General features: G+C 47.7%; 1 protein-coding gene across 6 annotated transcripts in view; it reads left to right on the top strand.

The window, feature by feature from the left end:
* The window catches only part of CLNK (cytokine dependent hematopoietic cell linker), a 411,995-nt gene that overhangs the window by 165,322 nt on the left and 230,739 nt on the right, over window positions 1-15,934 (top strand). For all 6 annotated transcript variants that reach the window (XR_010177777.1, XM_063923032.1, XM_063923023.1 and 3 more), the window contains exon 2: window positions 13,473-13,575. Coding sequence is in view for 5 of the 6 variants with exons in the window: in XM_063923032.1 (XP_063779102.1) it covers window positions 13,473-13,575 (103 nt within the window). In the remaining variant the exon portion in view is untranslated. The remainder of the gene's footprint in view (window positions 1-13,472; window positions 13,576-15,934) is intronic.

Here is a 15,934-nt window from a genome sequence, read left to right on the forward strand (position 1 = left end):
ACACGTGAAGTCAGTTCAGACACTGCCAGCCTGAGTCAGGTCATTCCCCTCATCAGGCTTTTGCAGAAGAAGCTGGAGGCATTGAAGAAGGAGCTAAAAGGGAGCGATTCCGCTAGGCATGTGGGACTTGTGGATGCAGCCCTTAATTCGCTTAACAAGGATTCACGGGTGGTCAATCTGTTGAAATCAGAGCACTACATTTTGGCCACCGTGCTCGATCCTAGATTTAAAGCCTACCTTGGATCTCTCTTTCCGGCAGACACAAGTCTGCTGGGGTGCAAAGACCTGCTGGTGACAAAATAGTCAAGTCAAGCGGAACGCGACCTGTCAACATCTCCTCCTTCACATTCTCCCGCAACTGGGGGTGCGAGGAAAAGGCTCAGAATTCCGAGCCCACCCGCTGGCGGTGATGCAGGGCAGTCTGGAGCGACTGCTGATGCTGACATCTGGTCCGGACTGAAGGACCTGACAACGATTACGGACATGTCGTCTACTGTCACTGCATATGATTCTCTCAACATTGATAGAATGGTGGAGGATTATATGAGTGACCGCATCCAAGTAGGCACGTCACACAGTCCGTACTTATACTGGCAGGAAAAAGAGGCAATTTGGAGGCCCTTGCACAAACTGGCTTTATTCTACCTAAGTTGCCCTCCCACAAGTGTGTACTCCGAAAGAGTGTTTAGTGCCGCCGCTCACCTTGTCAGCAATCGGCGTACGAGGTTACATCCAGAAAATGTGGAGAAGATGATGTTCATTAAAATGAATTATAATCAATTCCTCCGCGGAGACATTGACCAGCAGCAATTGCCTCCACAAAGTACACAGGGAGCTGAGATGGTGGATTCCAGTGGGGACGAATTGATAATCTGTGAGGAGGGGGATGTACACGGTGATATATCGGAGGGTGAAGATGAGGTGGACATCTTGCCTCTGTAGAGCCAGTTTGTGCAAGGAGAGATTAATTGCTTCTTTTTTGGGGGGGGTCCAAACCAACCCGTCATATCAGTCACAGTCGTGTGGCAGACCCTGTCACTGAAATGATGGGTTGGTTAAAGTGTGCATGTCCTGTTTTGTTTATACAACATAAGGGTGGGTGGGAGGGCCCAAGGACAATTCCATCTTGCACCTCTTTTTTCTTTTCTTTTTCTTTGCATCATGTGCTGATTGGGGAGGGTTTTTTGGAAGGGACATCCTGCGTGACACTGCAGTGCCACTCCTAGATGGGCCCGGTGTTTGTGTCGGCCACTAGGGTCGCTAATCTTACTCACACAGTCAGCTACCTCATTGCGCCTCTTTTTTTCTTTGCGTCATGTGCTGTTTGGGGAGGGTTTTTTGGAAGGGACATCCTGCGTGACACTGCAGTGCCACTCCTAGATGGGCCCGGTGTTTGTGTCGGCCACTAGGGTCGCTAATCTTACTCACACAGCTACCTCATTGCGCCTCTTTTTTTCTTTGCGTCATGTGCTGTTTGGGGAGGGTTTTTTGGAAGGGCCATCCTGCGTGACACTGCAGTGCCACTCCTAGATGGGCCCGGTGTTTGTGTCGGCCACTAGGGTCGCTAATCTTACTCACACAGCTACCTCATTGCGCCTCTTTTTTTCTTTGCGTCATGTGCTGTTTGGGGAGGGTTTTTTGGAAGGGACATCCTGCGTGACACTGCAGTGCCACTCCTAGATGGGCCCGGTGTTTGTGTCGGCCACTAGGGTCGCTTATCTTACTCACACAGCGACCTCGGTGCAAATTTTAGGACTAAAAATAATATTGTGAGGTGTGAGGTATTCAGAATAGACTGAAAATGAGTGTAAATTATGGTTTTTGAGGTTAATAATACTTTGGGATCAAAATGACCCCCAAATTCTATGATTTAAGCTGTTTTTTAGTGTTTTTTGAAAAAAACACCCGAATCCAAAACACACCCGAATCCGACAAAAAAAATTCGGTGAGGTTTTGCCAAAACGCGTTCGAACCCAAAACACGGCCGCGGAACCGAACCCAAAACCAAAACACAAAACCCGAAAAATTTCAGGCGCTCATCTCTAGTCTTCATGCCACTTGCATTACAGAAGATTGTTTGTATAGAGTTTATATATTACGCTAGCTTCATTTGTAATCTGCTAGATGAAGTTGATTTACTGCAGTGACCACTAAAGGAGAGTACTATTGTTGTTTATATAAGTATTTCTCTCATTCATCTGTTTTATCACCCAACATCGGAAGTCTCCACTGCAGGACAGTGAGCATGGCAGGGCTTTAACTAGATTTTGATAACCTACCGGTAAATCCTTTTCTCCTAGTCCGTAGAGGATGCTGGGGTCCACTTCATGACCATGGGGTATAGACGGGATCCGCAGGAGACATGAGCACTCTAAAGACTTTTCATTGGGTGTGAACTGGCTCCTCCCTCTATGCCCCTCCTCCACACCTCAGTTGTAGGAACTGTGCCCAGGGAGACTGACATTTCGAGGAAAGGAATTACTTAACTAGTGGTGAGATATCTACCAACTCACACCCTCAACCATGCCACACACATGGCATTCAACATAACACACGCCAACAGGCATGAACTAATTGCAGCAACATGCTGAACCAAGATAACACAACTTGTGTAACTGTAATAACTAAACTGCAGGTAAAGTACGCACTGGGACGGGCGCCCAGCATCCTCTACGGACTAGGAGAAAAGGATTTACCGGTAGGTTATCAAAATCCTATTTTCTCATACGTCCTAGAGGATGCTGGGGTCCACTTCATGACCATGGGGTTTATACCAAAGCTCCAGTACGGGCGGGAGAGTGCGGATGACCCTGCAGCACCGATTGACCAAACTTGAGGTCCTCATCGGCCAAGGTGTCAAACTTGTAGAATTTTGCAAATGTGTTTGACCCTGACCAAGTAGCTGCTCGGCAAAGTTGTAATGCCGAGACCCCCCGGGGCAGCCGCCCAGGAGGAGCCCACCTTCCTAGTAGAATGGACCTTCCCCGACATCGGTAACGGCAATCCAGCCGTAGAATGAGCTTGCTGAATTGTACCTCTGATCAAGCGCGCAATAGTCTGCTTGGAAGCAGGACACCCAATCTTGTTGTGAGCATACAGGACAAACAAAACCTCTGTTTTCCGTATTCGAGCTGTTCTAGCGACATAAATCTTCAAAGCTCTAACCACATCTAGAGACTTTGACTCAGCGAACGTGTCAGTAGCAACTGGCACTACAATAGGTTGGTTTATGTGGAAAGTGGAAACCACCTTTGGAAGAAAATGTTGACGAGTTCTCAACTCTGCCCTATCTTCATGGAAGATCAGGTAAGGGCTCTTGTGGGACAAGGCCCCCAATTCAGACACCCGCCTTGCGGATGCTAACGCCAAAAGCATCACCACTTTCCAAGTGAGAAACTTCAACTCTATTTCTTGTAGAGGCTCAAACCAACCCGATTGAAGGAACTGCAACACCACATTAAGGTCCCATGGTGCCACTGGAGGCACAAATGGAGGCTGGATGTGCAGAACCCCTTTCACGAACGTCTGAACTTCTGGAAAGGAGGCCAATTGTTTTTGAAAGAAAACTTATAAGGCCGAAATCTGGACCTTGATTGACCCCAATCTAAGGCCCGCATCCACACCAGCCTGCAGAAAATGGAGAAAACGTCCCAACTCAAACTCTTCCGTAGGAGCCTTCTTGGATTCACACCAAGACACATATTTTCTCCAAATACGGTGGTAATGTTTAGACGTTACTCCTTTCCTGGCCTGAATAAGAGTGGGGATGACTTCCTTGGGAATACCCTTTCGGGCTAGGATCCGATGCTCAACAGCCATGCCGTCAAAAGTAGCCACGGTAAGTCTTGATACACACACGGCCCCTGCTGTAGTATGTCCTCTCGAGGAGGAAGAGGCCGAGGATCTTCTATGAGCAACTCCTGAAGATCTGGATACCAAGCCCTCCTTGGCCAGTCTGGGGCAATGAAGATTGCTCAAACTCTTGTTCTTATTATTAATTTGAGAACTTTTGGAATCTGTGGAAGTGGAGGGAAAACATATACCAACCGAAACACCCACTGGGTCACCAGTGTATCCATTGCTATTGCTTGAGGGTCTCTCGACCTGGAACAATATCTCTGAAGCTTCTTGTTTAGACGAGATGCCATCATGTCTACTTGAGGAACTCCCCAAAGACTCGTCACCTCTGCGAAGACTTCTTGGTGGAGGCCCCACTCTCCTGGATGGAGATCATGTCTGCTGAGGAAGTCTTCTTCCCAGTTGTCCACTCCCGGAATGAAAATTGCTGACAGAGCTCTAACATGTCTTTCTGCCCAGAGGAGAATCCTTGTCACCTCTGCCATTGCCGCTCTGATTTTCGTTCTGCCTTGCCTGTTTATGTACGCGACTGCTGTTACATTGTCCGACTGGATCTGCACGGGATCTTGAAGAAAATGTACCGCTTGTAGAAGGCCGTTGTAAATGGCTCTCAATTCCAGAACGTTTATGTGAAGGCAGGCTTCCTGACTTTATCATTTTCCTTGGAAGCTTTGCCCCTGTGTGACAGCTCTCCAGCCACGGAGACTTGCATCCGTGGTTATTAGGACCCAGTCGTGAATCCCAAACCTGCGTCCCTCTAGTAGGTGAGAACTGTGTAGCCACCACAGGAGCGAAATCCTGGCTTTGGGGGACAGGATTATTTTACGGTGTATGTGTAGGTGGCATCCGGACCACTTGTCCAACAGGTCCCACTGGAATACTCAGGCATGAAATCGGCCAAACTGTATGGCCTCGTAGGCCGCTACCATTTTCCCCAACAACCGAATGCATTGATGGATCGACACGCTTGTTGGTTTCAATATTTGTTTGACCATTTTCTGGATTTCCAGAGCCTTTTCCACTGGAAGAAATACTCTCCGTACTTCTGTGTCCAGAATCATCCCAAAAAAGGACAATCTTGTCGTCGGTTCCAATTGCGACTTTGGAAAATTCATGATCCAACCGTGTTGTTGGAGTATTGACAGGGAGAGTGCGATGTTCTGCACCAACTGTTCCCTGGATCTCGCTTTTATCAGGAGATCGTCCAGATAAGGAATTATATTGACTCCTTTTTAACGAAGGAGGACCATCATCTCCGCCATCACCTTGGTGAATACCCTCGGTGCCGTGGAGAGTCCGAACGGCAACGTCTGAAACTGTAATGGCAATCCTGTACTGCGAATCTCAGATAAGCTTGGTGAGGGGGATAAATGGGAACATGCAAGCAAGCATCTTTTATGTCTACTGACACCATGAAGTCCCCCTCTTCCAGACTGGATATCACTACCCTCAGGGATTCCATCTTGAACTTGATCCTTTTCAGGTAGAGATTCAGATTTTTCAGGTTTAAAATCGGTCTGACCACGCCGTCCGGCTTCGGAACTACGAAGAGGCTTGAATAAAAAAACCTTCTCCTTACTGTGCCAAGGGTACCAGGACAATGACCTGATCCTGACATAATTTTTGAATTGCCATTGTTACTGCCTCTCTTCCCGGAAGAGAAGCTGGCAAAGTCGATTTGAAAAATCGGCATGGGGGACGTCTTGAAACTCTAGTTTGTACCCATGCGACACTATTTGTAAGACCCATTGGTCCAGGCCATATTGAATCCAGATTTGGCTGAAAAGTTTCAGACGTGCTCCCACCCGCAAGGGAGCCCCAGCGTTATGCTGCAGTTTTGGCAGAAGCAGGGGTGGACTTCTGCTCCTGCGATCCAGGAGACGCTGCGGATTTCTTTCCTTTTCCCCTTCCCCTACCTGCAAAAAAAAGGGGAGACCTTTGGCCTTTTTGTATTTGTTGGGCCGAAAGGACTGTATGTGAGAGTGATGTGTCTTTTTCGCCGCTGTAGGAGCATAAGGCAAGAATGTCGACTTACCTGCGGTAGCCGCCGAGACTAACGCATCCAGCCGATCACCAAACAAGGCCTCACCTTTATACGGGAGAGCCTCCATATTTTATTTTGTAATCTACATCAGCATTCCACTGGTAAATCCACAACGCTATCCGAGCCGATACTGCCATGGTAGCGGTTCTTGATCCCAAGAAACCAATATATTTCATGGATTCTAGTACGTACGCAGCAACGTCTTTGATATGACCTAATACTAGGAGTATCTCGTCTCCATCTATTGTGTCAATGTCTAATGACAATTTTTCTGACCACTTTTCAATAGCACTACTCACCCACTCACAGACAATGGTAGGCCTGAGAAGTGTCCCATTGGCCACATCAATAAATCACCTCACTCACTTGCGGTCTGTCGGCTCCTTAAGTGAAGCCATTCCAGGCGCAGGGAGAAACACTTTTTCTCTTTTATGACAGGGTCCTGTCTAAAATGCGGGGTGACTCCCACCTATTTTGGAAAAAGGTAAGCTGCCTGAATTCCTTCTGGGAATCTGAAATTTCTTTTCAGGTTAAATCAGACCTGAGGTGGAGGGAAAATTACATTACTTCTTTACTAAAGTAAACTCTCTCCTTGTGGTAAAAGAGGGGGCTTCATAACTTCTAACACCTCCTTTATTGCTAAAACATGTTTTGAATGCTTTTTTGCTAACTTAACTGGTCATGTCAGTAATCGTTGGCAGGTCCTTCAGTCTGGACCAGATGTCAGCTTTCGCTCCTGACTGCCCTGCATCAACGCCAGCGGGTGGGCTAGGAAATCTTATCCTTTTCCTTGCAGCCCCAGTGGTGGAAGAAATTGAAGGACGAGCTGTTGACGGGTCACGTTCCGCTTGAGTTGAAAATTTACTAACCATCAGGTCTTTGAACCTCTGCACACTTGTGTCTGCTGGAAGGAGAGATGCAACGTAGGCTTTAAACCTAGGTTCGAGCATGGTGGCCAAAATGTAGTGCTCTGATTTCAACAGATTGACCACCCTTGAATCCTGGCAAAGTGAATGAAGGCTCCATCCACAAGTCCCACACACTTTGTGGAATCGCTCCGTCTTAGCTCATCCTTCAATTTCTCCAGCTGCTTCTGCAAAAGCCTGATGAGGGGAATGACCTGACTCAAGCTGGCAGTGTCTGAACTGACTTCACGTGTGGCAAGTTCGAAGGGTTGGAAAACCTTGCACAAGACGGAAATCATTCTCCACTGCGCTTGAGTCAGGTGCATTACCCCCCCCCCCCTTTGCATATATCGTAGGTGGATGTATAGGCTTGAATGGCCTTTTGCTGCTCCTCCATCCTCTGAAGCATATAGAGTGTTGAATTCCACCTCGTTACCACCTCTTGCTTCAGTTGATGGCAGGGCAGGTTCAGGAGTGTTTTCTGGCGCTCCAGTCTTCAGCACGCAGTGGCAGAATGGCGAAAGTGGCCTGCAATTTTTTGGGCCACCGACAGCATCTCCTGCACACCCCTGTCATTTTTCAAAAAATTCTGCACCACCAAATTAATTGTATGTGCAAAACATGGGACGTGCTAAAATTTGCCCAGTTGTAATGCACGCACAATATTGGTGGCGTTGTCCGATATCACAAATCCCCAGAAGAGTTCAATTGGGGTAAGCCATTCTGCGATTATATTCCTCAGTTTCCGTAAGATGGTGATACATAGCGTAGCCTGCCTAGGAACGAGTTGGCGTTTGCGAGATGCTGCTACTGGTGCCACTGCTATTGTTGCTGCGGGAGGCCATACATCTACCCAGTGGGCTGTTACAGTCCTTAGTCTGCCCTGTTCCACTTGTCCACATGTCCGTGGGTAACTGGACATTGGGTACAACCGCATTTTGTAGGACACTGGTGACTCTTTTTCTGACGTCTGTGTACATTCTCGGTATCGCCTGCCTAGAGAAGTGAACCTAGATGGAATTTGATACCGGGGACACAGTACCTCAAACAATTCTCTAAGTCCCACTGAACTAATGGCGGATACCGGACGCACGTCTAACACCAGCATAGCTGTCAAGGCCTCAGTTATCCGCTTTACAAAAGGATGACTGCTGTCATATTTCATCTTCCTCACAAAGGACTGTTGGACAGTCAATTGCTTACTGGAAGTAGTACAAGTGGTCTTCCGACTTTCCCTCTGGGATGACGATCGACTCCCAGCAGCAACAACAGCAGCAGCAGCAACAGCAGGCATAACACTCAAGGATCCTCCGGAGGAATCCCGGTTAGGAGAGGACTCCTCAGTCTTGACAGTGACATGGCCTGCAGGACTACTGATGTTCCTGACTGAGGAGGAAGTTGACGTTGAGGGAGTTGGTGGTGTGGCTTGCAGGAGCTTGGGTAGAAAAGGAAGAAGGGATTTAGGTGTCAGTGGACTGCTTACGCTCTTACCCAAAGATTCACAACTTGACACTGACTTCTGATGAATGCGCAGCAGGTGACGTATAAGGGAGGATATTCCTAGGTGGTTAACATCCTTACCCCTACCTATTACAAATTGACAGAGGCAACAGATGGCTTGACACCTGTTGTCCGGATTTGTGGAGAAATAATTCAACACCAAAGAGGTGGCTTTTTTGGTAGTTTGCCCTGGCATCACAATGGGTTTCTTCATCCCACGGACAATAGGTGTCTCCCCCGGTGCCTGACTTAAACAAACCTCATAACCATCAGAATCCTCATCGTCAACTTCCTCCTCAGTGCCAGCAACACCCATATCCTCATCCTGGTGTACTTCAACAGTGACATCTTCAATTTGACTATCAGGAACTGGACTGTGCGTGGTCCTTCCATTACTTGCAGGGGGCGTGCAAATGGTGGAAGGAGCCACCTCTTCCTGTCCAGTGGCCCTCATTCCGAGTTTTTCGCTCACTAGCTGCTTTTAGCAGCCGTGCAAATGCTAAGCCGCCGCCCTCTGGGAGTGTATCTTAGCTTAGCAGAAGTACGAACGAAAGGATCGCACAGCGACCTACTCAAGACCTACTCCTAGCTTGCGATCACTTCAGACTATTTAGTTCCTGTTTTGACGTCACGAACACGCCCTGCGTTCGGCCAGCCACGCCTACGTTTCACCAGCCACGCCTGCGTTTTTATCTGGCACGCCTGCATTTTTCCGCTCACTCCCTGAAACCGTTCAGTTGACACCCAGAAACACCCACTTCCTGTCAATCACTCTGCAGCCAGCAGTGCGACTGAAAAGCTTCGCTAGACCTTGTGTGAAACTACATTGTTCGTTGTAAGAGTACGACGTGCATGCGCATTGCGCAGCATACGCATGCGCAGAACTGCCGTTTTTTTGCCTGATCGCTGCATTGCGAACTAAAGCAGCTAGCGATCAACTCGGAATGACCAACAGTGTTGGGAAGGTCAGGCATCACAACTGCCGACACACTTGGACTCTCCTTGGGGATTTGTGATACCATCTCAGAACGCACAGTTCTTTTCTGTTCTCTTTCCAGATTAACTCTTTTAATTTTTCTAGCGGGTGGATGAGGGCTTCCATTGTCATGTAAAGCTGAACCACTAGCCATGAACATAGGCCAGGGCATCAGCCGTTCCTTGCCACTCCGTGTCATAAATGGCATATTGGCAAGTTTACGTTTCTCCTCAGATTATTTAAATTTCTTTTTTTGGTTCTTTTTACTGAACTTTGGCTTTTTGGATTTTACATGCCCTCAACTATCACATTTGGCATCGGCCTTGGCAGATGACGTTGATGGCATTTCATCGTCTATGTCATGGCTAGTGGCAGCAGCTTCAGCACTAGGAGGAAGTGGTTCTTGATCTTTCCCTATTTTATCCTCCAAATTTTTGTTCTCCATTATTTTTTGGGAGTTATATAAGACAATATGTGGCACAGGAATGATTGGAATGACTGATGGCCAGGGCACTACCACTGCTCTTATGCAGCACAACACAGCAACACTGTAAGGGACTTGTTGTTATTATTATTATACGGCAGCAGTGGACATATAGCAGCAGTGAATACCACTGTGACTGCCTCGTCACTGGAATGACTGATGGACAGGACACTACCACTGGTCTGATGCAGCACAACACAACAACAATGTAAGGGACTTGTGGTTGTTGTTATAATTATTATAATACTGTAGCAGTGGACATATAGCAGCAGCATATACCACTGTGACTGCCTCGTCACTGGAATGACTGATGGACAGGACATTACCACTGATCTGATGCAGCACAACACAACACCACTTTATACAGCTACACTGGATATATGGCAGCAGAGGACACCAGAGCCGTCTTAACAGCAGTGTAGGCCCCTGGGCACAGCAATGCATTGGGCCCCTACCCATGCTCCAGCGGTAGGGGTGGGAGGAGCTATCAGCAGCAGCTTTGATGTCCTGCGGGCAGTAGGTGGTGTTCTATCTTCTGCTCAGCATGTAGGACCAGAAGCAGTGATTTCTGCTAATTACTCCTTTACTGCACAGATGGGCTAAACTGTAGAAGGGGTCATTGTGCTGAATGAAGAAGCCCTGGTACATGACTTCTAGGGTGGTAGGGGGTGTTTAATACGTAGGGGAGGGGTGGCTAGTGGAGTGGGCTTAATATCATTTTACAGTGGGAGGGCAGCTTGCTTGACTGCAGATATCTCAAGTTCCTAAAAATATATTTCTTAGCTTTGAATGGAATAAAATACTAGAGAGTTCCACCTTTCAGAAGGTTCTGGGGACTTGGGGATCAGAGTTCAGGAGCCAGAGCAATTCACCAACGAAAATCTAAAACTGCATATTAGGCATGTGGAGCTGGAGCAGGGACCAGCTGCTTGAAGGCTGATATCTCTGGTTCTGGGCATAGTAGAAACAAGCTGCCAGTGTCCACTAAAAGTGGAGAGTCCCGGCTTTTGGCTTATACCCTTAGAAATACTCAAAGTCAGACAGAACCCGAAATATCTGGCTGGGAAGAGCAATTAACAGGCTTGGATGGGGACCACTGCTTTCAAGTCAGATATCTCTGGTTCCCCAGGGCCGATTTTCAAAAATCTGGTACCCCTGGAAAGAGGGGACCCTCAGCTATCAGCCTAGGGCCCTTATTCTCTTGGGGCCCTTGGGCAAGAGCCCATTGAGCCCATACGAAAAGACGGCCCTGGAGGACACCAACACTGTGACTGGCTGGACTGATGCAGCACAATACACTGACTACACTGGACTGGACAGCACAACACAGCACCATTTTATACAGCTACACTGGATATATGGCAGCAGAGGACACCAACACTGTGGCTGGCTGGACTGATGCAGCACAATACACTGACTACACTGGACTGGACAGCACAACACAGCACCACTTTATACAGCTACACTGGATATATGGCAGCAGAGGACACCAACACTGTGACTGGCTGGACTGATGCAGCACAATGCACTGACTACACTGGACTGGACAGCACAACACAGCACCACTTTATACAGCTACTCTGGATATATGGCAGCAGAGGACACCAACACTGTGACTGGCTGGACTGATGCAGCACAATACACTGACTACACTGGACTGGACAGCACAACACAGCACCACTTTATACAGCTACACTGGATATATGGCAGCAGAGGACACCAACACTGTGGCTGGCTGGACTGATGCAGCACAATACACTGACTACACTGGACTGGACAGCACAACACAGCACCACTTTATACAGCTACACTGGATATATGGCAGCAGAGGACACCAACACTGTGACTGGCTGGACTGATGCAGCACAATGCACTGACTACACTGGACTGGACAGCACAACACAGCACCACTTTATACAGCTACTCTGGATATATGGCAGCAGAGGACACCAACACTGTGACTGGCTGGACTGATGCAGCACAATACACTGACTACACTGGACTGGACAGCACAACACAGCACCACTTTATACAGCTACACTGGATATATGGCAGCAGAGGACACCAACACTGTGACTGGCTGGACTAATGCAGCACAATGCACTGACTACACTGGACTGGACAGCACAACACAGCACCACTTTATACAGCTACACTGGATATATGGCAGCAGAGGACACCAACACTGTGACTGGCTGGACTGATGCAGCACAATACACTGACTACACTGGACTGGACTGAGCAGCACAACACAGCACAAGACTCGCCACCCCACTTTCCTGCCCCCACACAGACACTGAACACTGAGGACACGTCCTCTCAATACACTCTCCGAGACTGGAGTGAAAATGGCCGCGACCCGCGGCTCCTTATATGGAATCCAAATCCCGCAAGAATCCGACAGCAGGATGATGACATTTTGCCACGTTCGGGTTTCCGAGTCAGGCGGGAAAACCCGAGCCTGGCTTGGAAACCGTACTTGGAAGGCAAAGTCCGGTAGGGTTTGGTTCGCTGAGAACCGAAACCGCTCATCTCTAATCAAAACAAAGTTTCTCTTTAGTCAAAATCAAAATGTGTAAATAGAAAGCCACAACTTAGTTACAATGCAAATTAATTAAACAGTTGAGAGGTTAATATGCAGCCCGGGACGCAGCAGCTGCGTGTGATGTCGAGCAGCCGCCGCGGCCCCCCCCCCCCCCCCCAATGGTCCGGGCATGCCTGTGCCTGGGTCGCAGCCTGTGCCCCCTAAATGGCGGCCAAACACCGCCGACCCACCCCCTCCCGCCCAGTGACCGCCTCTGCCTGTCAATCAGGCAGAGGCAATTGCAGGGCTAAGACAGCCGTTGGCTGTCTGGCATGCGCCAGCGCACTGCGGCGCCAGGGCATCCGCAGTTCAGAACTGTGCGTTTTTGCACAGCAGCGATCAGGTCTGAATTAGCCCCTATGTCTCTTTGTTTCCCTACCCTGTACCAGGCAGCCCGCTCCCCCCGGAAATGTCTGTCAGTCCATATCATAAATACTGACAGAAATTCTCAATAATTGATTTGGACATCTTTACTGTTACGTATGTTTCTGGTTTCCCAGGGGGAGATGTATCAAAGCTTGGAGAGAGAAAAAGTAGCAATTAGCTCAAGAGATGTGCTGTTTGGTTCTCCATAAATCCGAACCCACCCAAATTTTGTGGAGTCGAACTGAACCAAAACCCTGCTTGGTTCCCAGGAGAATATCCAAACTGTGTCTCGGTTTGGATCTTCCTGCGGTTTGGAATTTGGGTTCTTAATCCGAATTTTGGGTTTTGGATTTCATTTGGATTGCAAAAATAACATGATTTTCGCTGTTTTATTAATTAATAAAAAAAAAATTTAAATCTGGATCCAAAACCCAGTGAGGCATTTGTGGCAAAACCAAAGCCAAAACTCTGATGAATTAGAACCCAAACCAAAACCAGCAAAAATGTTCGCAGATCTCTAATTAGCTCATAACTGTCATTTCTTTTTTAAAACACAGCCTGTGAAATGGCAGAAGCTGGTTAGTTCTGTATCTCTGGCCACTTTATCTCTCTCCAATCCCTCCCAAATATTCTGTACAATGGGTTTCTGGATAGCAGATTCCATACCTACATACCTACAGTATAAATGTTATAATATACTACTTATGATAAAAACACATTTATTTTACACTAGTCTATAACTGTTTATCCTTTAGGAAGAAGATATAGAAGTAGACTATGATGTTGTAAATTCGGAAGGAAAGTTGCATTTTAAAATCATGCACCGTGCAAAAGCTAAAGAAACATCTGACTACGCAGGTAATTAAATATGTACTTATGAATATGTAGCTATAGTTGCAGTACAGAACAGCACAGTTAGAGCATGTTTCTATCACTTGTGCTTCACATAAGCTCCTACTATACATGTACATTCATTTGATTGAAATTCTTACAAATAAATGCCTATTAGGACAAATATACAAAAAGATTGATATTAAATGTGATATTATCTGACAACCATACAGTCATTTTGAAGCAACTGACTCTTTTAGCTATACTAGTCAGACAGGAGGATCTACCGCAACAGCAACACTTGGGGTAATCGCTTCACTATTACCCCTTTCACATCTCCAATGCCGGATCCTACCCGGGAATTGGAAAAATGGAAACGGGTCCTTCCTGGATGGGATCCGGCATTGGAGACTATCTGCTGGCTTCCCGATCTGGCAAATTGCCGGGCCGGTTGCCATAGTGGCGGGGGGCGGAGACAGCAGAAGGGGCGGAGGTGGAGGTGGCGCTGGGAGATGAGCTCATCTCTGCGCCGCCTCTCCCTATCTACTAAATGGGTGGAATCCATTTACGCTGCCACTGACCCGGTATTCAACCCGGGAATAACACTGCTTTATTCCCGGGTTGAATTCCTGGGTTAGGCAACCCGGGAATTCAGACATGGGGGGGTCATTCCGAGTTGATCGCTCGCTAGCTAGTTTTAGCAGCTGTGCAAACGCTATGCCGCCGCCCACTGGGGAGTATATTTTAGCTTAGCAGAAGTGTTGTGCAGCCGAGCTCTACAAAAACAGTTTGTGCAGTTTCAGAGTAGCTCTGAACCTACTTAGTGCTTGCGATCACTTCATCCTATTTGTGTCCGGATTTGACGTCATAGACCCGCCCAGCGAACGCCCAGCCACGCCTGCGTTTTTTCAGACATGCCTGCGTTTTTGCAAACACTCCCTGAAAACAGTCAGTTGACACCCAGTAACGCCCCCTTGCTGACAATCTTCTTATGGCCGCCAGTGCAAAGGAAAATTTTGCTAGAACCTGAGCACAACCACAAAGAGCTTTGTACCAGTACGTTGCGCGTGCGCATTGCAGGACATACGCATGTGCAGAAATGCAATTTTTTTCACCTGATCGCTGCGCTGTGAAAATCGTCAGTAAACGATCAACTTGGAATGAACCCCATGGCCCCTTCACACCGCACACTGACCCGTATCAACCTGGCAATATGCCGGGTCGATACCGGGTTATTTATGCAATGTGAAAGGGGTATTAAGCTGATTGCAAATCACCAGACTACAGTATAATGACATTGGCCAGGTCCATTGTTCAGTGCTCTGATGCCAAGCATACAGACTATACTGTACATGTTGGTGACAATCCAGGTCATGGATGAGCATGTCTGATCACAGTACACTCAGAAAACAAAGGGGGTAATTCAGATCTGATCGCTGGGCTGCATTTTTTGCAGCCCTGCGATCAGATAGTCGCCGCCTACAGGGAGAGTGTATTTTTGCTGTGCAAGTGTGCGAACACATGTGTAACAGAGCTGCACAAACTGATTTTGTGCAGTCTCTGCACAGCCCAGTACTTACTGCGATAGAATCCTGTTGATCGGGCCAGAGCTGACGTTAGACACCCTCCCTGAAAACGCTTGAGCCCGCCTGCCTTTTTTCGGACACTCCCTGAAAACGATCAGTTGCCACACACAAATGGCCTCTTCCTGTTAATCTCCTTGTGAACGCCCGTGCAAATGAATATGAGTCTGTCTCCGTCACTCTCCAAGTCCGGAGTGAAAAAGTCAGCGACGCGTGGCTGTTTATATGGGATCCAAAGCCCATGAGAATCCGACAGCGGGATGATGACGTTTTGCCTCGTTCTGGTTTCCGAGTCTGGCGGGAAGTCCTGACACGGGCTCAGGACGTGAAGTTCGGGGGGGTTCAGTTCTCAGGGAATCGAACCCACTCATCCCTAGTAATAGCATAGTTGGAATCAATAAGAAGTGCTGACATACTGGGGTACTGCATTTGGTTAAAGTTACTTACAGGGAACAATACAATCAATTATGTTTTTCTACTGTCAAACAGTCTGCATAAACTTTAGACTTGTATTGTGTGTTACCAACCCAACATCATCAAAAGCAGTTTTCTCTGCAACAAGACTAGGTTATTGTGCGGTGTGAAAGGGGTATTACTTACACCCAAGGGCGTAGCTACCACAGGTGCAAGGAGTGCAGCTGCTGTGGGGCCCAGAGCTGAGAGGGGCCCACCTTCCCTGTCACAGTTACAAGTGTTATATACATTTTTCACCACTGTGTGGCACAATATATCTAGGTATGCCTCTGGAGCTGCACATTGCAATGCACATGTACAATGAACTGGAAGGCATTATAATGTTACAT

Source organism: Pseudophryne corroboree, chromosome 1 (assembly GCF_028390025.1).
Source record: "Pseudophryne corroboree isolate aPseCor3 chromosome 1, aPseCor3.hap2, whole genome shotgun sequence".
Taxonomy (NCBI): Eukaryota; Metazoa; Chordata; class Amphibia; order Anura; family Myobatrachidae; genus Pseudophryne; species Pseudophryne corroboree.